The sequence below is a fragment of the Tilletiopsis washingtonensis genome (genome assembly GCF_003144115.1).
Source record: "Tilletiopsis washingtonensis strain MCA 4186 unplaced genomic scaffold FA09scaffold_26, whole genome shotgun sequence".
Taxonomy (NCBI): Eukaryota; Fungi; Basidiomycota; class Exobasidiomycetes; order Entylomatales; genus Tilletiopsis; species Tilletiopsis washingtonensis.
This window is the reverse complement of record NW_020312023.1, coordinates 41,402-62,849: the sequence shown is the minus strand read 5'-3', so window position 1 is coordinate 62,849 and position 21,448 is coordinate 41,402. Positions and strand designations below refer to the sequence as shown.

The window sequence follows — 21,448 nt, the reverse complement described above, 5'->3', positions numbered from 1 at the left end:
GGACGCACTCGGCGCGCGTGACGAGCGAGGCGAGCGTGGGACTTCGTCGCGCGAGCGCCGCACACACGCGCCTCTCACTCTCCCGCACGCCTGCAGCGCAAGCTCGACCTTGCCGGCGCCTCTCTCGTCGGCTCGATTGCTGCGGAAGAGAAGAACTGCATGCTCCAGTCTCCTTTCAGCAGCCACTATGCGCAGCTGTAATGCTACGACGGCCGTTGGCCGCCAACTTGAAAGCCACGCCGGGATGCGGTGCCGGCTCGCGCAAGAAGAACGGGCAACGCGCGCTGCCGGCCGGCGTGCCGCGGCGCCGCCTCGCGCGGCGTGTCTTGTCACGACCATCACCGCTCGTCTTCCTTCTCCGCAGCATCCGCCTCGCCTCTTCGACTCCTCGACGACGCTCCACGCGGCGCGCATCACCTCGACAAGCACCGGCCCTCAAGGCCGCAAGCCTCTTCCCGCTCCGGAGCGCGCAGCGGCGCCCGCCTTTTGGCCTGCTTTGATCGGCAGTCGAGTCCGAGTGTCCGGCCGCAAATACAGGGCGGCTTGCCTCCTGACCTTGCAGCCCTCATCTCACTCTGCAAACAAGCGCACCTCTCGTCATGCCCGCCTTGCGTCCCACCACCACCTCGAGCGCCGGCGAGCCGCGTTCCCCGCGTCTGACGCTCACCACTGGCGGCAGCGCCACGCCCTCTCGTCGCAGTGCCGCGCCCTCGCCCTACGCGCGGCCCACGCCGCCGCGCCTGCCGCCGGCCGCCGCCGCCGCCTCGCCTCGCACGCCGAGCACCCAGCGCGCCGTGGCCCTGCGCGGCCGCGCACACGAGGGCGACGCACCGCCGCAGAGCAGCCCGCGCTCGCCGGCGATGATGGCGCTGGGCGGCTTCCTCAAGGCCCTCAGTCCCTTTGCGCGGGCCAGAGGCAGCGCGGCCTTTGGGGCGGCAGAGGAAGAGGAGGAGGACGAGGGCGCGCAAGAGCAGGAGGACGAGGAGGATGAAGAGGAGAGGGTGAGTACTTTGCCGCGAGATGGACCCGGCAGAGACTGATGAGGGTGCAGCTGTACCCCGCGCTGCCGCAGCTTAGGTCGGGCGCTCAGGAGACTGAGCAGCAGCAGCAGGCGCAGCAGTCGCAAGGGCCCGCTGCAGCTGCTACAGCCTTCGCTCCGCCATCTTTCGCTGCGCCCTCTGCACCGGCCTTCGCTGCGCCGGCTTTTGCGGCTCAGAGCTACGCATCTCCGCCGTCCTTCAGCGGCTCCATCTCGCGCCAGTCCGGCGCCTCCTTCGCCTCCAACGACGCTTCGATGAGCGCCGCCCAGCCCGCAAGCAACACCTCTCCTCTCGCGCGCAACTACGCCCTCCTCTCTCAATTCTTCGCCGAGAAGGCCAATACCGAGGGCCGCGGTGAGGGAGGAGAAGAGGCCAGCCGGCTCTCCGAAGTGGAGGTGGCGGGCTGCGTGCGGCTGCTGGAAGACAGCGGTGCGCGGCTGCATGGCTATGGCATGGATGCATCGCCGCCTCGCATGCAGCAGCAGCTGGGCTACGCAAGAGAAGGGGCGCAGAGAGAGGAGAGTCTGCCGCTAGGCGCAGATGCGAGCTGGACTGGACGTTCGCAATCGGTGCGTCGTTTTGGTCCCACTGCCCTGCTCTGCGTCATCCTTTGCTGACCCGCTCTGCAGTTTCTGGCGCCCTCTCGTTCGCACAGCACATTCTTCGCTCCTGCTCCTGCACCCGCAGTCGACGCACAGCTCAAGCGTTCCTTGGCAGCCAGCTTCTCTACTTCCGCCCTCTCTGCCGCCGGCGGTTCTTCTGCGCGCTCTGCCACTACGAGCCGCGCGGCGGCGGCTGGAGTGGCCAACGGGGCGAGCGCTGGAAGGAGACATCGCCCGCTATATCTCGGCCCGGGCATTGGAAGAGTCAACCCCCAGGCGCTCAGAAGCAGACGTCCTAGGCCGGAGATGGAACGTGCGTCGTTGCCGAGCGCGCCGGAACAGACGACGGATGGCAAGCGACGACGAGTGGAAGAGGAGCCGCAAGATGGACATGGACAGGACGTGGAGATGGCTTCTGCCCATGCTCCTGCTCTTGCTTCGTCGCCTCCCCGATCAGCAGCGACTGTCTCGAGCAACCTCTTCGACCCTCCGCCGCCAGCCGCTTCATCTCTGAGCGTCTCCGCACCGCCGATCGCGCCTGCTCCAATCGTCTCGCCGCCGAAGCGCACAGCGACCGCCACGGCTCTTCTCTCGCTCCTGGAAGCATCGCCTCTCCCTCCTCGGCCCGCACCTCGCGTGCCCGAAGTGGTCAACCCTTACGAATCGCCCGTCTTGCGCACGCGCTCGACGAGGCGCTCGACGGCGCCCAGCGGGGCAGACAAGAGAAGCGAGGCGATTCAGAAGGCGAAAGAGGAGGCGAAGAGGAAGAGAGAAGAGAAGGAGAAGGAAGGCGAGAAGAAGGAATCAGTGCTGGAACGCCTGGAGAGGACGGCGCCGAAGAGGGAGAGCAGACGCAGTACGACTGCGGCGGCGAGGGAGGAGAGAGAAAAGCAGGGGCAAGAGGCGCAGGCGCAGAAAGAGAAGGAGGAACACTCGAAGCGCGCCACGCAGGAGGCCAAGCGGCGCATGAAACTGCTCTCGTCTGCGTCCAGCTCGAGCTCTGCTTCGCCGCAGTCGACGTCGACGGAGCAAGAGAAGGCGGTCGATTCGGAAGAGGATGAGCTGGCGTCTACGACGGAAGAGGGAGAGATGGACGAGAACGTCCCACCCGCTTCTCCCGCTCCGACGCTCGCTCCGAGCTTCTCCTTCAAGAGCAGCACGACTGCGACCTCTTCAGCACCGACGAGTTCGGCTCCTGCGCCTGCGCCCGCAAAGCCACTGTCCAAGGCCTCCTTCATCCCTTCAACCTCGGCTTTTGCTCCCAAGAAGCCCTCGCCGCTTTCCCTCGGTGCCTTTGCGCCCGACTCGCCCGGCAGTGGCTCGGAGAGTGAGACGCCGGCTCGCCATTCCTCTGCTTCTGCCAGCGCTGCCTCTCAGCAGCAAGAGCAGCAGCAGCAGACGCCGAGCAAGAAGCTCACCTTTGGAGCGTCAAGCGCGGCTGAGTCGACGACGCCGAAGAGCGATCCGCCCGCCAAGATGCTGTTCGGCGCGCCCGCTGCGACTGCGCCAGCGAGTCAGCCAAATGAGAAGGCGCCGCCGTCGAAGCCGACCTTTTCGTTCGGCGCACCCACTCCCTCGAACGCTGCGCCCGTCTCTACGTCTTCGACGACACCAGCTTCCACGACGCCGGCAGCACCAGCGGTCAAGGCTGCCTTCACATTCAGTCCCTCTACGCCTGCATTCACGCCCGGTTCAACCGTCTCTTCTGCAGCTGCGGCTGCAGCGGCCACGACAAGTCCGTCCAGCGACGAGCGCACCGCAGCCTCGCGTCTCTCGTCATCCGGCTTGCCCACGTTCGACTTCCCGGCACTGCCCACTTCGAGCGCCGCCGCGAAGACGGAGGAACAGAATGCGGCGCTGAAACTGAGCAAGGAGGAGCTGCCGAGCTTCACGTTCGAGGTGCTTACTGCGGCAAAGGAGAGCGGAGAGAAGCCGGAGGCAGACCGATCTGCGGCGCCTTCCCCGCCTTCTTTCGCTCCTTCTCCCGCGCCCTCTCTCTCGACCAACGGCGCGGGCACCGCAGCCGATGCCGATGTCTCCGACGCCGCAGCCGACGCCCCCTCGACGCTGGCGGGCGCAGGCGAAGGCGAGGGCGAAGAGTCCGAGTCGACGGCGTTTGAGATGCGCGCCAAGCTGTGGAAGCTGGCCGAGAAGGAATGGCGGGATTTGGGCATTGGCATGCTGCGCATCAAGCGGGATGAGGGCAAGGGAAAGACGAGGATGTTGGTGCGCAACGAGGTCACTGGCAAGCCTGTCGTCGTGAGTCCCCCCCCCCCCCCGGCCGGGGTCGCATATGCACAGCGCAGCGATGGTTGGCTGACCGCGCTTGTGGCGCCCACACGCAGAACTTCAATCTCTACAAGCAGCTCACGCTCAAGCGCGAAAAGCAGGTGCTGACGTTCACGGGCTTCGAGGAGGGCAAGCCGATGAGCTATCGCTGCAAGGTCAAGACGGAGGAGATGGCACAGGAGCTCAAGGAGGCGGTGGAGAAGGGCGTCAAGGAGCTCTGAGGCGCTCCAAGGAGGAAGGGGAGAGGGCAATGAGCATGTTGGCTGCTTTTCGGACCTGACTTGGCGCATGCGCGTGGCCAGACGGAGCGATGGGAAGGCTCGGTTGCCTGCGTGAGGGCGCTCTGACCTGACCATCTCATCGGCGAGCTTGGCGAGCTTCAGAGAGCGAGCCCTGCAGTTGCGCGCCAGGGGCGACATGAGTGCACAAGGCAGCAAGGCACGGAGAGGGGGCGCGGCCGCCTATGGCTCGCGATTGAGAGCCGCAGCACGGCAAGCGCGGGTAGAAGTACAAGTGCTGTACAAGCGTCTCAGAAAGCCGAAAAGAGGTAGGACAGGGAGGAGGAAAGGTGACGGTAGAGGCAAACGAGACGAGAGGGATTTTGGAGGACAAGAGCAGCATCCAGACGCTGGTGCTCTCAGTCATGAGGAGACATGCGTGGGCCGGCGACGAGGTAGAAACGAAGGCGTCGGGGCGAAGAGGCGAAGGGGGCGGCAATTCGCGAGAGAGGAAGGAAGAGAGAGAGAGAGAGAGAGTCGCGTGAAGAGGCTGGCGTCCGTTCGGAGAGCTAGCAGAACTTCCACTTGTTGTTGCAGTTGGTGCACGTCACGAATGTCGTCCTGTCATCATCACGCACGGTCAGCTACACCGGCCGCACGGCAAAGCGCTCGTGCGAAGACTCACATAGGCTCATCGGCGCTCCTAGTCTGCTTCTGATAGTACCGCGTCTTGCGTTGCTTGCAGCGTCCACATTCAAACGCATCCGTCTCGGCCTGTTGATCTTCCGCCGCTTTCGATCCGAAGAGATTTTGCATCTGGAGCTTCTCCCTCTCCTCTCTCCGCGCGTCGGACGCCAAATCTTCCGGACCCATTTGCACGAGGACGGACGGCGTGAGCTCGCCGGAGAGCACGCGGGATCGGAGGGCCGGGTTGGAGGCATCCTTGAGGTTCAAGGTGAGAGAGCGCAGCTTGTTGCGATAGTCTGCCGTGACGGAGCCTTTGCCGATGTCGTCGAACACGGCGGACTCGACGCCTAGTGCGGCAGAATAGATGTCACTCGCGTCTGACAGGGGCCGGCGGCGTGAGCGGAACTCGACTGGAGGTGTGGTGCACGAGAGGCGAGCAAGCCGATGCGCGTGCTCGTCTCCGCGCTCACTCGCCCTCCTGGGCTCCCTCCGTCGCCCTCACATTCACTCCTCCTCCTTTCCGTCCGCACCATCGCACGACCTTTCGTGCTCACTCACCGCATTCTGCTCCCACCTCGAGCGCATTGTACAGCACTTTGAGGCAGGCATTTCGCGTCTTGTCCTTGAGCGCCTCAAAGTCTAGGCTTGACTTTGACGTGCCGCCCACTTTCGCGCTGCTCGAAGGCTTGGAAGCGCCGGACGCTGGCTTGGAGCTGCTGGGCGCGGCAGAGGAGGAAGCAGCAGCGGATGCCGAGGCGGAAGGAGTGCCGGGAGTGGCGGGAGAGGCGCCGTTGGACGTCGCTGGTGTGCCTGTGTACTGTCATCAGTCTCGCACTCCATCTGCGCTCTCCAGCGCGCACTCACCTTTCTTCTCCTTGACCTTCGGTGTCCCCGTGCCGCTCGCGCTTGCGCTCGCTCCGCCAGCCGAGGAGCCGCCAGCGGCGCGCTGCTTCTCAATCTCCACCTTCCAGCCGCCCACCAGATCCTTGGCGGCCTGCGACAGGGCCTTGTCGGAGTGATTGCGCAGCTTGCCTACTGCTTGCCCAATCTTGGTTGCCTGTGGAAAGGGAGCGGAAAATCAGGCATGGCTCTTGGGTCTCGTCCTGAGCCATGCGGCTCCGTGCTCCGGCACCTGCTTGCGACGCTTCGGCGCCCTGCCCTTCTGCTCTCTGCTGACTCCTCTCTCGACCCTTTTCGTCCTCCACGCCACCCTGCACCTTGCCCTCTCTCCTGCTGCTGCCCTCTCGGCGCTGCCCCTGCCCTGCCCACTCACGCGAATCAGCTCCTCGGTCGGCACGACGCCGGCCTTGAGCGTCTTGAGCAGTGCCCTGCAGTCGTCGAGTCTGCTCTCTGCCAGTGCCTTGCTCAGCGCCTCGCGCTGCGCGCTGACCTCTGCGGCGGCGAGCGGCATTGTGGCTGCTGCAGACGGCGGTGCTCTGCTGCTGCGCACGCGCCAGACAAGACGCTGGCGCGCTGCGTGTGCGTGGCGCGGCCGTGTGGAAGCGGGCTGCTGGGCGCTACGCCGAGGTGCCCGACGGCCAGAACGCCGTAGTGAAAGATGAGGCGCGACGCGGCGGGTGCAGGCGGGGTAGAACAGCTGCACGCTGCGAGCGAGGCGGATGCGGTGGTGGTCGAGAGGCAAGCCGAGCGCCGCGCTGGCCAGGGCCGCGAAGGCGAGGCACACGACCCGCCCAGCGCGCACGTGACCGTGTCGCGGCGCCACGGCTCGGCGCCGCCGTGGCCGAGCTTCGCGTCGCCGCCCGTGCGCCACGGCGACCTTCTGCTCCACATCCTCCCCTCGCCAGTCTCTAGCATGGCCGACATCGCGAGCACCTCTGCTGTCGCCGCACCTGCGCCACCTGCGCCCGGCGAGAGCAGCGCCTCGCCCGCGGCGGTGCCCACGCCCGATCTCGCACATCTCCTCTCGCGCTCGGCCAAGCGCACAAAGACACTCTTCTCCACCGCCTCGCCTCTGCCCTCGTTCCTCTCCGACTCCGCCGCCGATCTCTCAGGCCTCGAAGAGAGCCACAAGGCAAAACTCGCCACGCTCATCGCGGGCTCGTACGCCGACGCAAAGGTGCTGCCCGCTGCCTTGCTGGCGCAGCAGCGAGGCGTGGGGCCCGCCAAGCCGGGCGCCAAGCGGGCACGAGTGGGCGAAGAGGAGGAAGAGGGAGCGATGGGCAGCTACATCTCCGACATTGTCTCGCGCCCCGCCTCGGCTCCGTCCGCCTCGGCCTCGGCCGGCGTTGTGGCGCTGCGTCGCGCCGAGGGCTTCGCTTCCTCCTCCGGCGGTGGATCGACGCTCAACTCGGCGCTGATCCGGCGCAAGGATCTGGAGGCGCGGAAAGCAGCACCGAAGCATCATGCGCAGTGGAAGCTGAGCAGAGTCATCTCGGGCCACTTGGGCTGGGTGCGGGCCATCGCCATGGATCCCGAGAACAAGTGGTTCGTGACGGGCGCGGGAGATCGCATGATCAAGGTTAGTGCGCTGCGTGAGGGAAGAGGACGGCATGAGGCGAGACGAGGAGGGAGAGAAAAAAAGCGCGCCAGTATGCTGACGCTTGCGCTCTCGCTTGCGCCCCTGATCTCTTCAGATCTGGGATCTTGCCTCGGGCGAGCTCAAGCTGTCCCTCACCGGGCACATCAGCACCGTTCGCGGACTTGCCGTCTCCTCGCGGCACCCGTATCTCTTCAGCGCGGGCGAGGACAAGATGGTCAAGTGCTGGGACCTCGAAACAAACAAGGTCATCCGGCAGTACCACGGCCATCTCTCGGGCATCTACAGCTTGAGTCTGCATCCGACGCTCGACGTGCTCGTCACGGCTGGACGAGATGCGTCGGCGCGGGTATGGGACATGCGGACGAAGGCGCAGGTGCATGTGCTGTCGGGACATCGAGGCACGGTGGCGAGTGTGCAGTGCCAGGACTCCGATCCGCAAGTCGTGACGGGCAGCATGGACAGCACGATTCGGTGAGTCTCCGCTTGTCGCCCGCCACAAAGACCGCCAACCACTACTGACGCCGCTTTGACTCGCTCAGACTTTGGGACCTGGCAGCGGGCAAGTCATTGACGACGCTGACGCACCACAAGAAATCGTGCGTCTTTCCCCCTCATCTTCCTGTCCTTGGCCCCCTCTCTCCCTCTCTTCACCTACTGATCATCTCTTTCCTCTTTCTCCAGCGTCCGCGCACTCGCTATTCATCCACAAGAATGTACGTCGCGTTCCATTGCCTTTCCATTCCCCACTTTCGCCCCGCTTCGGTTGCTCATCCCCCCTTGCGCAGTCACCTTCGCCTCGGGCTCCGCCGGCGGCCGCAACGTCAAGACGTGGAAGTTCCCCGAGGGCACACTCATCAACAACATGTCGACCGAGTCGATCGTCAACACCCTCTCGATCAACCCGGACGGCGTGCTGTTCAGCGGCGCGGACAACGGTGCACTGAACGTGAGTTGCATCCCTGGGCAGCACGACTGCTCTGCTGTGCCTGCGGGGAGCAAAGAAGGGCAAGCAGAGCCATACTGATTCTGACATGCCGCGCGCCACAGTTCTTCGACTACGCAACGGGCACGCCCTTTCAGTCGTCGCTCGACATTCCGCAGCCGGGCTCGCTGGACGCCGAGGCAGGCGTCTTCTGCTCCACGTTTGACCATACCGGCACTCGGTTGCTCACGGGCGGCGCTGACAAGAGTGAGTTCTGCTTGCCCCCAGCGCATGCGTGGCAGATGCTGATAGACAAAACGCGCAGCTATCAAGATGTACAAGGAAGTCTAGACGGAGAGGCAGGGAGGCAGTGCGAGGGAGAGAGAGCGCGAGGGACTTGCTTCGGCAGAGGAGTGGGATGGTGCGGTCTGGCAATACGAAGAGAGATGCCCGAGATTTCGCGCTTCTGTTGCGACGCTCTACCTCGCTTGTGCGTGAAGGCTGTGGTGGCGGGGCGTCGTTGCGCTCCACGCAGCGAGGGCTGCCAGCCTGGCGGCGACACGGCGCTGCGGGGAGCGTGGTTGAGGCGCACTTGAGCAGTGGCGGTGAGGCAGACGAGCCGCCGTCTGGACGGCGCCAGGCGCAAGGGCAGCGAGGCAGAGCGCCAAGGCGGCCGCACGCGCGGCGTTGCGAGCCACGCGCAAGTCACGCGCAGCGCCGCGCGCCTCTGGCTTTTTGTTCCCACGCTGTCTCTCCTCATCGCCCTCACCGACGACGCCGCGCGCGCATCTCTTCTTCTCACCACATCTCCCGCCTTTGCGTCCCTCGCCATGGCTTCCCCTCGCGTAGCGCATCAGTCGCGTGCACTGCTGCTGCGCTTCCTCTCGCGGCCCACTGCTGCCTCCTCTTCATCCGCCTCTGCGTCCGCGTCTGCGTCTGCGGAGCAGTCGCTCAATCCTTTCCTGCCGCACAAGAGCGCTGCCTCGGGCCGATGGACTCCTCCCCTCTACTCTGCCCGCCGTCAGGCCATGCTTGCTCGCGCAGCTCTGATTGCAGGCGGTGGCGGCGCATCCGGCATGCTCGAGAGCCTGCCGCCTTCCAAGAAGGTGCAGAAGCTGCAGGAGCGCCTCACGGCCCTCTCCCTCGACGCCGACGCCGCGGCGCCGTCTTCCGCGGCGCCGAGTGCGCCTGAGTCGCAGGCGGCCATCCGGGCACGTGCGCTGGCGCATGCGCAGGCCAAGGGACCGTACAAGGGCAGACCGGTGAAGCGCCTCTTCAAGGGAAAGACCGACGAGCGCAAGCGCCCCATGCGCGCAAAGGAGACGCAGCGGAAACTGGAGGGCATGGACAAGGAGATCGGCGAGTGGCGCAAGGTGAGTGCTTTGTGTTGCGCTGCGAAGGGCCGCGAGACCGCGATGAGGCGCGGCAAGAGGGGGAGACGGGGCGATGGCTGGTGTGTGTCGCGCTGGCCGTGCAGGAGAAGCGCGAGACGCTGCGCCGCCCGCGCCGCAACCCGCTCGCCAAGGAGAAGCAGCGGAGGGCGAGAGAAGAAAGGCAGGCGCTAGAGCTGTATCTTCCCGCAGCAGCTCTTTGCTCTTGCACCTGCTGCTGCCGCTGCTGCCGACGTCGACGTCGACATAGGCATCCCGTGCGAGCCCACACACACCGCTCTCGATGTCGCTCTTCCGCAGTGACTGACGTCTTCTCTCACAACGCACAGTCAATCAAGGACGCTAAGAAGAAGACTAGACCTTCGCTGCCTTTCTGAGGCGTTGGAAAACGCGGGAAACGCGAGAAGGGGGCAGGGCGAGGGGAGAGGAGGAGGGATGATGGATGGCACTGGCAATGCGCTGCGGCCAGACGTGGCGAGGGTGTGGGACTGTAGAGGGGAGGGCAAGAGAGAAGAAGGGCAAGGTGGGTCATGCTGAAGCTTTCATCGAGAGCGGGAGCCCTAGAGAGATTGCGCTGCTAGCTAGAAGGGCCTTCAATGAGAGCTTCATGTCAGCCCTGTCGTGCTCGTTGTCTCGAGTGAAGCTCGCAGTCGTCTCGCGCCCTGATTCCATGCGTAGCTCCCGCCATCACTCTGCAGGCCTGCTCGCTCCACGGCAGCCTCACGCAGCGTGACACATCGAAGGGCATGAGCGATTGACTAGCAAGTATCGTACAATGGGTTGTTTGTGTGTAGTATGCTCTCCTCCCTCCCTCCCTGGCCCCCCACTCCTCGCCGTCTACACCAGCAGCAGGCCCGCACCCACCATCGCCGCACCGAGCACGAGAGTCTGCATCGCGGTCGTGGCCGTCGCGCCGGCAGCGTTCGTCGAAGAGACTTGACCGTTCGTCTGTTGTCTGCCACCTGCTTGCGTCGCATTGCCGCTCGCTCCACTCGTGGTGCTGCTCGGAATGTACGTCTGCAGGGCAGCCGTGCTCAGCGTCGTTCCCGTCGGCATTGCCTGCGTTGCGTTCGCGCCTCGGGCCCACTGCACGCTCCCGGCGCTCCACAAGTTGTTGACGGGTCCGTTGGGCATGAAGGATGGTTGCTGCATCGAGTCGTTCAAGAAGAGGCGAACTTGAGCTTGTGCGGAGCGGAAGACGCAGAGATCGTCGTGCGTGCAATCGGGGATCCAGCTGTGAGAGCGACGCGCAGCGGTCAGCACAAGCGAGCGAGAGCGGGGGCTAGGAAGAAATGCGACGCACTCGAGCGTGTGGTTGGCAGGCCAGCCGCCCATGGGCCCGTTCATGTACTCCCACCAAGCCGCCCCTCTCGTCCGGTGCGAATCGCCCTGAGTCTTGGCAGCGCATTGCAGGTTGCCTGGTCCGTCGTCGTTTTGCGAGAGGAGGAGATGGAATGCTGTTGCGGTGCGTCAGCACAGGGCGACGAGGAAGGTCAGGGGGCAGGGCCACTCACTGCGCGACTTGAAGCGCTCGAGCAAGAGCTCGCGGTTGGGAGTGGGCGATCCGTATTCAATGGTAGAATCGACGTTGTTCAGACCAAAGCGATAGTCGTTGTAGTCTCCGCACTGCTCGACCGGCTCCGCGCCTCCGACGTTGCTCGGCCGTTGGTCGTCAAAGTAGGTGAATGCGCCGAGGTTGCCGATGGCGAAGCGAAGGCTCGGGATGCCTTGCGGAATGTCGCCTAGGAACGCATACTTCTGCAGTAGCTGCGAGCCCATGCTGTGGGAGCTGAATGTGATGCTGTCGACGTTCGGAAAGATGGCACGATTGGAGAAGAAGGAGACGACGTTGTCGAGCACTTCGAAGGAGGAGAGGTTAAGGCCGGAAGGATAGATGGAGTTCTGGACAGGGCAAGAGAGGCAGCAGTTCGATCAGCGGCCGGCGAGGGGACCTGAGACCGCAAGGGACAGACTAAAGCGGACTCACCCCGCCGTCCTGCCACTCGTTGCCGCTCCAGACGAGCAAATTCGAAGTGGGCTGCTGCGTGGCTTCGTCCCACGGCCAGGCTCCGCCATCTTGGTTGTTCCAGAATGATGCTGCGCAAAGAAAAGCACGGCAGGGAGAGTGCGATGCGGAGGTGAGCAAAGGCGGCAGAAACTAGCAGAGTGGAAGAACTTACGAGCCCAAATGCCGACCTCGTCGTCCGTAACGGGCTGGCCAGCAGCGATGGCGTCTTGCAGCGCTGTTGTCGTGTGGTTCTATAGATGGTGAGAGCGTCAGTCCTCGTCCGCTAGCGCACGGGCGACGCCTCGATCAGCACGACGAGGACGACGAGGACGAAGAGCGGGCACGCGACGAGCGCGCCTCTGTCTTCCTGGCAAGTCTTCCCGCGCATCTCTTCACCCACAGCGCCGCTCCTGCACCCCACCCCTCCTTCGCCGCTCTCTGCTCACTCGCCCTTCTCGACAAGCTCTCTACGACGCTACGCACCAGATAGTTCCACGGGTCTCTGCCCTTGCCGTGGATGACAAATACGATGCGCTTGAGCTTCTCCCAATCCTGACCCTCGCGCGTCCACGCATAGAGCGCGGCGTCCGCGCCGCGCACCGGGATGAGAGAGACGATGGTGCCGGGGTCCTGCACGGCGGGACCCCAGCCGCCTTCGCCGCGCCGCTCAGCCTGCTGCTGCCGCGCCGGAGGCGGGCCAGCGTGCGGCTCGGTGGGCAGAGAGAAGACGGACGAAGCGAGGGAGAGGAGAGCGAGGAGGGAGAGACGCATGGTGCCGGTGGGGCGGTGCTGCGATGCTGCAATGGTGCGAGGCTATTCGTACTGCGGTGCGGCTGACAGGACTCGGTAGCAGCTCAGTAGCTCGGCGCGGTCGGTGGCTTCGCACGCTGCAGCGAGCCGGAGCGGCCGGAGAGGTGTGGCAGATGAGGTAGCTTGGAGGCTGGAGGTGGTCACGAGCGAAGTTGAGACGGAGCAGCAGCGAGGAGAGGACGGCTCAGACGCGAGCGTGTGTAGCTTTTCAGTCTGGGGCAGAGGCCGGCGAGCTCGTAGGGAGTGGAGGCCGCCGCACGGGAGGAAGGCGGTGCACTCTGCAGCGGCGGAGCGGCGCAGACAGGAGGCGGGCCGAGGGCGTATGCGGATGCAGCCAAGAAGCTTGGGTCTAGCAGCAGACGTGCGGCGCCGCGCGGATCTGTAGAGCGAGACGAGCTGGCCTGAGAGGTGAGAGAGGGGTGATGGAGAGAGGCGAAGCGAGGCGCGCCAAGGGCAGGGGCCAAGCCCTCATCCTCGCGCCGCAGCTGCTGCTGCTGCAGCGTCTTCAGCTTGTTCTGTACCGCCGATCGCCAGGCGGCTCCGCTGCTCCGCTGCACCTGGTGCTGGTGCTGGCCTGCTGGAGGGCTGCTCGCGTGGTGCGCGCTCTTCTGCCCCCGAGCGGCTCAAAGGCCCGGGGCTGTGCCGGGGCTGCGCATCACACGAGCGCACCACGCGGTCCGCAGCCAGACAGCCGTCACGCGGCACCGTGACGGCGCAAAGAAGCGCACCCTGGACGCGCGCCGCGGCGCGTGTTTTCATGCATCACGCTGCCGCGGCTGGCGCTGCACGCTGCGTCTGTGCGGGTCATCCGCACGCCGCACGCCGCATGGGGCCGCGGCGCGCGGCCGCGAGGTGGTGCAGATCGGCGGCCGCTCGGGGTCCGGCAGAGAGGCGCAGTCTGATGAGTAGCGCCAGAGCGGCAGGTGCAGGCGCTAAAAACTCGCTGCGGCACTTCTTGTCCCGAAAGGCCACGCCTTCTGAGGCTAACGATTGCTCTACGCCCGAGGTACAGCGGCAGCGGCCTCAACAAAGGGCGTCTTCGAACCACCTTGCGGCGAAGGAGAGGAAAGGGGGGCGCTTCTAGACGCCGCGGCGCCGGCGCAACAGGGGCCGCAGACGCGCGCTTCGAGGCGCACCGTCAGGGGCCAAGCTCCTTTCTGGCGTGCTTCTCTGATTCAAGCGTGCGAACGGCGTGCAGTGCATGGCATGACGGGGAGGCAGTACAATCAGGTCTGCGGATGCCCCAGCGCAATCTTCTCCAGCAGCTTGCTGCGCTTCGGCGTGTCGGAGAAGAGCGCCCGGATGAGGCGCGACAGCTCCTCGGGCTCATAGTCGACGAGCGCGCCCGCCTCGCTCCACAGAAAGTCGATGTCCACCAGGCCGCCCTGCAGAATCTCGGAGAGGTACGAGCACTTGAACCACGACGGCACAAAGAGCGCCACGGCCGTTTGCTGGCAGCGAAGTCAGTATTCTGATGGGGCAGCCACGCCGGCAGCAGTAACTCACTCCGCTCGCCGCATCGACGAACAGCTCCTCCAGCGGCCCGAAGCTCTTGACGACGGTCGCCAGAATCTCGCTCTCGCGCTCCGAAATGTCCTCGAGTGCCTCAACCTCACGCAGGACGCGGCTCAGGACGCCCTCGACGAGCGTGCCGAGCGCACCCAGCCGAGCAGGCGCAGGCAGGATCGGCTGCCATGTTGCATGGAGCTGCCGTAGCGCTTCGAGCACGCGCGTGGCTGCGGCCTCGCAGCTGCGCGCTCGCTCCGCCTCGTGGACGTCCTCAAAGCGGCGCGCAGCATCGAGGGCGGCATCGAGCAGGTCCGCTTGCCGATCGAGCTCCGCCGTGAACACCGTCTGTCCGAGCGCAGCCGTCTTCTGCGCATGTGCGGTGAGATCGAGGGTCGGTTCCCGGCCGGCGAGCTGCGATCCATCGTAGAGATCCTGCAGCCGGCCTGTTGCCTGCGCAATGAAGGCGCAATCGTTGGCAAACTGTGCAGCCGTCGACGCGCTCTGCAGCTGTGCGGCATGTGCAGTCGGCGACAGCGCACAGTGCAAGTCGAGCATGTCGCCGACCGCAGCCGAGAGTACCGCACCATCGGGCCAAGCGCTGCGCTGCGCATCGGTCATCTGCGCGCTGTGCTCTGCGAGGGTCACAGCCGACCGAAGGGTCCGTTCGACAAGCGCCAGTAGCGCAACGGCGCGAGCCGAGACTTGGCACTTCTCCACCGAAGGGGCTGGCAGAGGGGCCGGCGTTGCAGGCTTGTCGGCCGTCGCAAAGGATGCATCCGACGCGGACTCCTGCCGACGCCGCTGGTTTGATGGCGGAGCGGTGCTTCTGGAGCTGCTCCGGCTGACGGACGGTGAGCCAGTCGTGGGCGAGCTCGTCCCTGCGCTCCTGAGTGCGCCGGAGGCGCGCAGCGCGCTCTGCCGAAGTTGCGGCGACGCGGCGATGCCCGAGTCGGCGCCGCGCGGAGATGCAGTGCGAGGCGGCGTGACTCTGCCGCTCGATGAAGAGCGCAGTTGAACTGCAGCGCCAAGCTTCGGAGCAGAGGAATCCGCTGCGCCCGATGCCTCTTCATCGTTCCAGCCCCATGCATCCTCATCGCGCGTAGCGCCTGCTGTTGTGCGATCGGCCAGGTGTTGGGTTTCGGCAGCTTCGTGCACGGCGGCAGGGGGCGTCGACGGCAGCGTATGGGCAACTTCAGTCTGAGCCTGCGTCGAAGCGTCTGGCTGCTCGTCGTGACGAGGCCTGAGATCGGTGTGTTGATCGTCGCTGCGGCCATTCTCAACGGCTGCTGCTTCGTTCGACTTCGCCGCCAACGCCTCGCCAGGCACCACCACGCTCTCGTCTTCCAGGTCCCATGGATCGTCTTCATCCGGCAGGGCTTGCTGTGGGTCGTGCATGGGCTGCGCAGAGGCATCGGGTGGAAGCGCGACCGGCTCCTGCTGCGCGCCATCCCTCGCGGCGGCGGACCTTTCAGTGGATTCCACATCGACCGCTGAAGCGCCCTCGACGAGCGAAGTGGCAGACGGAGACGATACGCCCTTTCCATCCTCGCTCACGGCAGCCTCGCGAGCCTCTTGTGACTTCGCAGGCACTGGCGGAACGTTGAGGCCGTGAGATGGCGCAAGCTCGCGCTCTGAGCTAGCTGGCATTGCAGTTGCGGGATCAGCCGCAGAGACAGCCGTGGCTGACTCGGGTGCGTCGAGATGGGCTGAAGTCGGCACGGCAGCTGGATTGTCATGCTGTGCTGCTGATGCAGCAGTAACAGGCGCCGCATGATCGGCAAGGGCGCTCGGAGACTGCTCTTCTTGCGATGGTCTGCTCTGCGACGTACTCGCGCTCGCCTCAACGACGCCCGTGCGCGGTGGCGACATGTCTCCTGCGAACGGCTCGCTTGGCGCGTCTGCAGCAGGCGCAGCGGGAGATGATCGCGGTTGCGGAGCCTTCTGCGAGTCCAGGTTCGCGAATGCAAAGGTGTTGCCAAAAGCGCGGCTGGCTCTTCGCTCGGCGCGGGCGACTTGCTCCGCTTCGGTCAGGCCCCAGGCGTCATCAAGGTCGTCGTCGTCATCGCTCAGCAAGGGCGCTGCGATCTGGCTGCTGCTCGTCCCGCTAGTCATAGACGTCGACGCGGTCGCACGCGTGTGCAGCGCCGGCGTGCTTCGCGAGCCTTGCTCAGCGGCGTGGTTGTCGACGGCCTCAGATGCGACAGCTGAGACGCCGCTGCTGATCGAGACGCCGGCTCCAGCTGGCTCGACCTCTTGCCGCTGCGGCGAGATGGGAGCATGGGAGGATGCCGGCTCTTGTATCGGCGAGACGTCCGTCGCTGCAGACGGCGCACTCATGCTCTGCTCTGCGCCCTCGTCCTCCTCCAGTGTGCCCTCGAGAGTCGGCTCCGGCGGAGGCACCCAGCCGGCTGGTATGCCACGCAGGCTGGCGCGGCGGGCCTTCTCGGCCTCCGAGAGGCCCCATGCGTCTTCGTCGACGTCCTCCTCGTCGAGATCGGCCTCGGGGGCCAGGGCGCTAGAAGACGGGCCGCGCGGCGGATCGACCGCTGAAGTGTCGGCAGGACTGATGTGCACGTCTTCGTCGGCGAACCAAGCATCGTCCTCAGGAACCTCGATCGGCGCCACGTGCGCGCCATCGGGCGACTGCAGACCATCGCGTGGTCCAGGCTGCGCGGCTGTGGCAGCCGGGACATCCAGGGCGTCCTCTTCGAACCCCCAGGCATCCTCCTCCCCCTCCTCCGGAAGTGGCCCGCTGCCGAGTTGCGCGCCAGGCCGCACCACGCGCACGCCGCCCAGTGTCGCTTTGCCTTTCCGCCTCCCGGGCGCAGACGAAGCAGCAGCTGTGCTAGACGATGGAGAGGCCGCATTCTCCTGCATCGCAGCTGCGTCCTCGCCGCCGGCCGCAGCGCTCCAGTCCCATGATGCTTCGCTGCCTTCGTCGCCGTTGGCGCCCTCTTCGGTTGATGGCGGCGCTGGCGCAGGTGCGATGAGATCCGCGACGCTGAGCTCAGCCATCTGGCCGTCCCAGCCGCGCGTGTCAAGAAGCAGCGCACGTGCAGCCTCCAGAGCATGCTGGCACAGGCTCTTCGTCCACTCGCCGCCCTGAGAGGATGCAAACGCCAGGAGAGGCTGTAGATCGTTCTTGAGGTAGTGCGTCGGCGTCGGGAGGAAGAGGCTGAGCGCGGCGTGCAGCTCACGCGCTAGCTCGGCGGCCTCGGTCGGCAGAGTCAGCGGCTCTGGCAGCTCGCGCGGAAGCAGTGCGCTCAGGGCCGGCAGCAGGTGCGGCTGGACTGCTGGCAGAAAGTCCGAGCCAACAGTCTGGGCCAGCGGGCCTAGCCGCGGGGCAAGCCAGCGAAGGAAGGCAGAGAGAGCGGCGACGCCGCTGCTCTCTCCGTGTGCTTCGGTGCTCCAGTCGGTCTCACCGGCGTCGACACTCCAGCCTGCCGCCGGCTCGAGCAGTCTAGCCGCAAATGCAGCTAGACTAGTGGCCAGTGTCGAGACGAGCGGGGTGAGCCGCGAGCGCTGCGACAGCAGGGAGGCGATAGACGCCGGCGGAGTAGGCGCGGCAGCCGAAGGGTATGCTGAAGGCCGCGACGGTGTCAGCTCTGATGAGGCAGGGGCGCCTCCCATTGCCGAACCCACCTGAGGCCGCGTCAAGCACCGCTACGCGCAGCCGGGGCACATCCACGCTGATGGCCTCGTGCCACGCCTCCTCCAGGCCTTGCGAAAGCCCCAACTCGAGCGCATCCAGCTGACGCTTCGTCTCACGGCCGACGTGCGAGCCGTGAGCGTCGGAGAGGCTGTGCACGGCCTGCTGTGCCGCTTGCAGCGAGCTCAAGGCGGTTGCATCAAGAGGCCCTCTCAGCTGCAGCGCCAGCGTGTCGACGGCAGACTGCGCGCCATGGAGCGCCCGTAGACATGACAGCAAGGCTTCGTTGCTGCCAAGCGTGCGCTGAGCGGTGGCAAACGCTGGCAGCGTGTGCAGACCTACAGGCGCGGCGGAGGGCAGTGAAGTCAGAGATGGGCGCAGCCGTCAGCGTGCCGGGAGACGCAGCTCACCTTGCTGAATGCTGCTGTCCCCGCCTGCGCTGGCGTCGTGCAGCTCGGCGACGCGGGCTCGGAGCTGCGTCGCACGCAGCTCGGCCGCCGCAATGCGCTGCTGCTGCTGCTGCAACGCCGGCGCGTGGCGCGCCAGAGCGGCGGCGAAGCTCTTGCGCTCCGCATCGGCGTGCGCCTCGACGAGGCTGGCCTGCGCAGAGAGGGGCAGGCGAGGCGCCGACGGCGGCGGCTCTAGCGAGGCCAGGAATGCTGCAAGCGCGGATGCCGACGGCGGCGCATCCGGCGCTGACTCGGCATTCGCGAGCGCCATGATGCGGCGGATGCGCACGCCGCGAGCGAGACAGCTGGCGTAGAGCGGGCCTCAGCGGTCAGTCGCGCAGGCTGCGGCGTCGGCGCGTATACGTGGAGGCCGGATCCACGCCGCTGCGAGGCAGATGGCACCCGCCGCGAGGGAGTGACGAGGGGAAAGGGGATGCGAGAGGTGGATGCGAAGGACACGCGGCGGCGCGAGAAGGACACGCCGCCGCGCCCGGCTGGCCCGAGCGGCCCCCTGCGCGCTGCGACCCCGCGGCACGTGACGACAGCCCCCCTCGGCTTCCGCCTCTTGCCAGGCCGGACGGCAGCTCAACGGCCGCCTGCGTTCTCTATTCAGATTCGTGGCTCTGTGCTGTGTCCTGTACTGTTCCCTTCACACTCGGTCGTGTGGCCTTTGCCGTCTCGTGCAGGGCGCGCTGCCGAGCCAAGACGCACGCGAGCTCGGCGCTGCGCTGTGGCGCATGCTGGATGATGGCACGGCACGGCGCGCGCCGCGCACGGCGAGGTGGAGGCACAGCCGCACCGCTGCGCAAAGCGACGCCCCGAGGTCGCCTCTCAGACCTCCAGCCTCAGATGGGATGGGGTCAAAATATCAAGCAGGGTATTGCTCAACCGTTCGGGTACAGCAACGAGCTGCTCGGTGGCCGAGCGGACTGTTGCTTCGCGCGATGTCGTGGGCGCACGTCGAGGTCGGCAGAATTTGTGCCTGCGCCGCGCAGCGCCGAGAGACGTCGACGGGCGAGGCGCAGCAGCCAGAGCCTCGCCTCGGGCGCGGCTTGGCCCGGCGGCTGTGCTCCTCTGCCGCACAGCTTTGTGCGCCCATCCTGCGCTCCTCTCTAGCGCCCATCACCACCTTCTCCACCCTCACACTAGTCACTCCGCATTTCCCTTCGCACCTCTTCGGTCTCCTCGCCGCACCGTCCATCCACACGCTTCCACATCGCATCCTCTCGCCGCGCAGCCATGGCGACGCCCGACGTCTCTGCCGCTCCGCTGGCGGCCGATGCCGGCCCGCGCAACATCTCGCGCGACGGCGCCAAGATCGCAGGTGAGCACGTCTGCGTCCCAGCCGACGCCAGGTGCGGGCGATGCCGGCAAGCATGCCTACACCTCACTCGGCCTGCTTCTGACGCTCCTTCTGCGCGCCAGACATGGAGTACTACGACCTGCTCGGCGTTGCCGGTCAGGCCACGGACATTGAGCTCAAGAAGGCCTACCGCAAGATGGCCGTCAAGAACCACCCGGACAAGGGCGGCGACGAGGAGCAGTGAGTCGGGCGAAGATGCGGCTCTCTGCCGAGGATGCGTGGGTCTACGGACTGCTGACACCGCCCAGGTTCAAGCTCATCGGCGAGGCGTACCGCGTGCTGTCCGACTCGAACCTGCGTGCGGACTACGACAAGCACGGCAAGAAGAAGCCCACCGGCGAGGTCGGCCTGCACGAGGCGACGGAGATGTTCGGGCAGCTGTTCGGCGGCGACCGCTTTGTGGATCTCATTGGCGAGATCTCGCTGCTCAAGGACTTTGGCAAGGCGAGCGAGATCCTCATGACGGAGGAGGAAAAGGCCGAGGCCGACGCGGCTCTGCGCGCCTCGCAGACAGACGGCGCGCCTGCGCCGAGCGCCGCACCGCAGCAGGGCACGCTCGAGGCGGAGAAGAAGGAGGGCGCCGCTGAAATGTCGGCCGGCGCAGCTGCTGCTGCGGCCGGTGCCACGCCGGCCGAGGCGGCCAAGGCCGAGCAGAAGGCAGACGAGAAGAAGAAGAGCGATCGCGCGAAGCTCACGCCGGAGCAGCGCGCCAAGCTTGACGAGCTGGAGCAGGAGAAGGAGAAGGCCGAGAAGGAGCGCATCGAGGATCTGACGCGCAAGCTGAAGGACCGCATCCGGCCGTTCGTGGAGGTGAGTGCTTGGCCTGGCACCGCCCAGGCAGGCTTGTTGCTGAAGATGGGTCTGCCTTGCTCGCTTTCGTCTGCTTTCTGGCGACCAGGCACGCAACCCGGGCGATGCAAATGACTCCGAGACGCAGATCTTCGAGCGCAAGATGCGCGAAGAGGCCGAGGATTTGAAGCTCGAGTCGTTCGGCGTCGAGCTACTGCACGCCATCGGTAACATCTACCTGACCAAGTCGACGACGTGGATCAAGTCGCAGAAGCACAACTTCCTTGGCCTGCCTGGCTTCTTCTCCCGCCTGAAGGAGAAGGGCGCTGTCGGCAAGGAGATGTGGAGTCTGCTCGGCAGCGCAGTCAGCGTGCAGATGAGCATGGAGGACATGGCCAAGCGCCAAGAGAAGGGCGATCTGGACGAGGAGGAGCTGCGCAGGATGGAGCAGGAGATGAGCGGCAAGGTGCGTCCCTTATCCCGAATCCGAGTGTCCCGCTGACTGAGCCGCCTCTCCCAGATGCTGTTGGCTGTGAGCACTTCAGCTCGCATGAAGCAGAGCGGCTTTGGCTGACCGCTTGCATCGACAGACCTGGCGCGGAACTCGCTGGGAGGTGACCACCGTTCTGCGCAAGGTGTGCGACAATGTGCTGAATGAGAAGGGCGTCGACAACAAGGTGCGTCGCCTCCGTCCCTTTACAGGCCCGTGCTGACTTGGCTTCGCCAGACGCTGTTGAACCGTGCCCGGGCGCTGGCCTTCCTCGGTGCCATCTACAAGCAGGTGCAGCCCGAGGCCGAGGACGACGAGCGTCGGGAACTGGAGCGCCTGGTTGCCGAGGCGGGCGGCAAGAGTGAGTGGCGCCGCGGTTCGGCTGTACGCCGTGCGGCTGACACTTCGCGTCTGCCGCAGACAAGAAGAAGAAGGGCAAGGCGGTCAAGACGGCGGGCACGCCGCCAACAGCTGCGCCGGCGGGCACCGCCAAGGCCAACTGAAGATATCCCCCACGACCGTCGCGGCAGGCTTATATCCTCGCAGAAGGGCGAGCCCCCTGGCTCACGCTCGAGTTGCTTTGCGCACCACACGCCGTCGTTGAATCTATAGATAGACGTTTCGTCAACGACTGGCTCGCTGAGGCTGCAGCAGTCGTTGCATGACCGATCTCAAGCCGCTTGGTCGTCAGGAATAGATTACAGGCTTCGCTTTGCAGCGGTAAAAGTGACA

The 21,448-nt window shown here is 65.9% G+C and overlaps 8 protein-coding genes across 8 annotated transcripts; 4 read left to right on the top strand and 4 right to left on the bottom strand.

The window, feature by feature from the left end:
- Positions 1-599: 599 nt before the first annotated feature.
- Positions 600-4,152, top strand: FA09DRAFT_341581 (hypothetical protein; the record flags this gene model as incomplete). Its single annotated transcript, XM_025744466.1, has 5 exons — positions 600-1,001; positions 1,052-1,394; positions 1,670-1,685; positions 2,635-3,901; positions 3,988-4,152. 5 exons carry the CDS (start codon positions 600-602, stop codon positions 4,150-4,152), a joined length of 2,193 nt encoding a protein of 730 aa, XP_025595135.1.
- Positions 4,153-4,718: 566 nt separating this feature from the next.
- On the bottom strand, positions 4,719-6,247 carry FA09DRAFT_302297 (transcription elongation factor; the record flags this gene model as incomplete). The annotated part of the gene is made up of 5 exons (XM_025740399.1): positions 4,719-4,770; positions 4,835-5,213; positions 5,395-5,552; positions 5,697-5,893; positions 6,110-6,247. 5 exons carry the CDS (start codon positions 6,245-6,247, stop codon positions 4,719-4,721), a joined length of 924 nt encoding a protein of 307 aa, XP_025595134.1.
- Positions 6,248-6,613: 366 nt separating this feature from the next.
- FA09DRAFT_332521 (WD40 repeat-like protein) lies at positions 6,614-8,641 on the top strand. Its single transcript, XM_025743485.1, has 7 exons — positions 6,614-7,315; positions 7,431-7,807; positions 7,876-7,932; positions 8,018-8,049; positions 8,122-8,282; positions 8,384-8,525; positions 8,584-8,641. The coding sequence occupies exons 1-7, from the start codon at positions 6,650-6,652 to the stop codon at positions 8,607-8,609; spliced, it is 1,461 nt and encodes a 486-aa protein (XP_025595133.1). The 5' UTR covers positions 6,614-6,649; the 3' UTR covers positions 8,610-8,641.
- A 440-nt stretch (positions 8,642-9,081) lies between these two features.
- On the top strand, positions 9,082-10,382 carry FA09DRAFT_332519 (hypothetical protein). Its single transcript, XM_025743484.1, has 2 exons — positions 9,082-9,631; positions 9,979-10,382. Exons 1-2 carry the CDS (start codon positions 9,089-9,091, stop codon positions 10,024-10,026), a joined length of 591 nt encoding a protein of 196 aa, XP_025595132.1. The 5' UTR covers positions 9,082-9,088; the 3' UTR covers positions 10,027-10,382.
- Positions 10,377-12,826, bottom strand: FA09DRAFT_160864 (hypothetical protein). Its single transcript, XM_025739237.1, has 6 exons — positions 12,141-12,826; positions 11,830-11,908; positions 11,637-11,746; positions 11,164-11,551; positions 10,953-11,106; positions 10,377-10,883 (listed from the first exon to the last, which is right to left on the bottom strand). Exons 1-6 carry the CDS (start codon positions 12,426-12,428, stop codon positions 10,487-10,489), a joined length of 1,416 nt encoding a protein of 471 aa, XP_025595131.1. The 5' UTR covers positions 12,429-12,826; the 3' UTR covers positions 10,377-10,486.
- Positions 12,827-13,714: 888 nt separating this feature from the next.
- Positions 13,715-14,126, bottom strand: FA09DRAFT_288358 (hypothetical protein; the record flags this gene model as incomplete). The annotated part of the gene is made up of 2 exons (XM_025739931.1): positions 13,715-13,918; positions 13,974-14,126. Coding segments are annotated over 2 exons (357 nt in total), but the record flags the coding sequence as incomplete, so codon positions are not given.
- Positions 14,127-17,080: 2,954 nt separating this feature from the next.
- On the bottom strand, positions 17,081-18,578 carry FA09DRAFT_160861 (hypothetical protein). Its single transcript, XM_025739236.1, has 4 exons — positions 18,036-18,578; positions 17,619-17,963; positions 17,399-17,557; positions 17,081-17,189 (listed from the first exon to the last, which is right to left on the bottom strand). Exons 1-4 carry the CDS (start codon positions 18,343-18,345, stop codon positions 17,170-17,172), a joined length of 834 nt encoding a protein of 277 aa, XP_025595129.1. The 5' UTR covers positions 18,346-18,578; the 3' UTR covers positions 17,081-17,169.
- A 396-nt stretch (positions 18,579-18,974) lies between these two features.
- Positions 18,975-21,436, top strand: FA09DRAFT_312908 (DnaJ-domain-containing protein). The gene is made up of 8 exons (XM_025740712.1): positions 18,975-19,398; positions 19,500-19,617; positions 19,686-20,247; positions 20,336-20,696; positions 20,751-20,758; positions 20,817-20,903; positions 20,954-21,077; positions 21,137-21,436. Exons 1-8 carry the CDS (start codon positions 19,314-19,316, stop codon positions 21,217-21,219), a joined length of 1,428 nt encoding a protein of 475 aa, XP_025595128.1. The 5' UTR covers positions 18,975-19,313; the 3' UTR covers positions 21,220-21,436.
- The last annotated feature ends 12 nt before the right edge of the window (positions 21,437-21,448 follow it).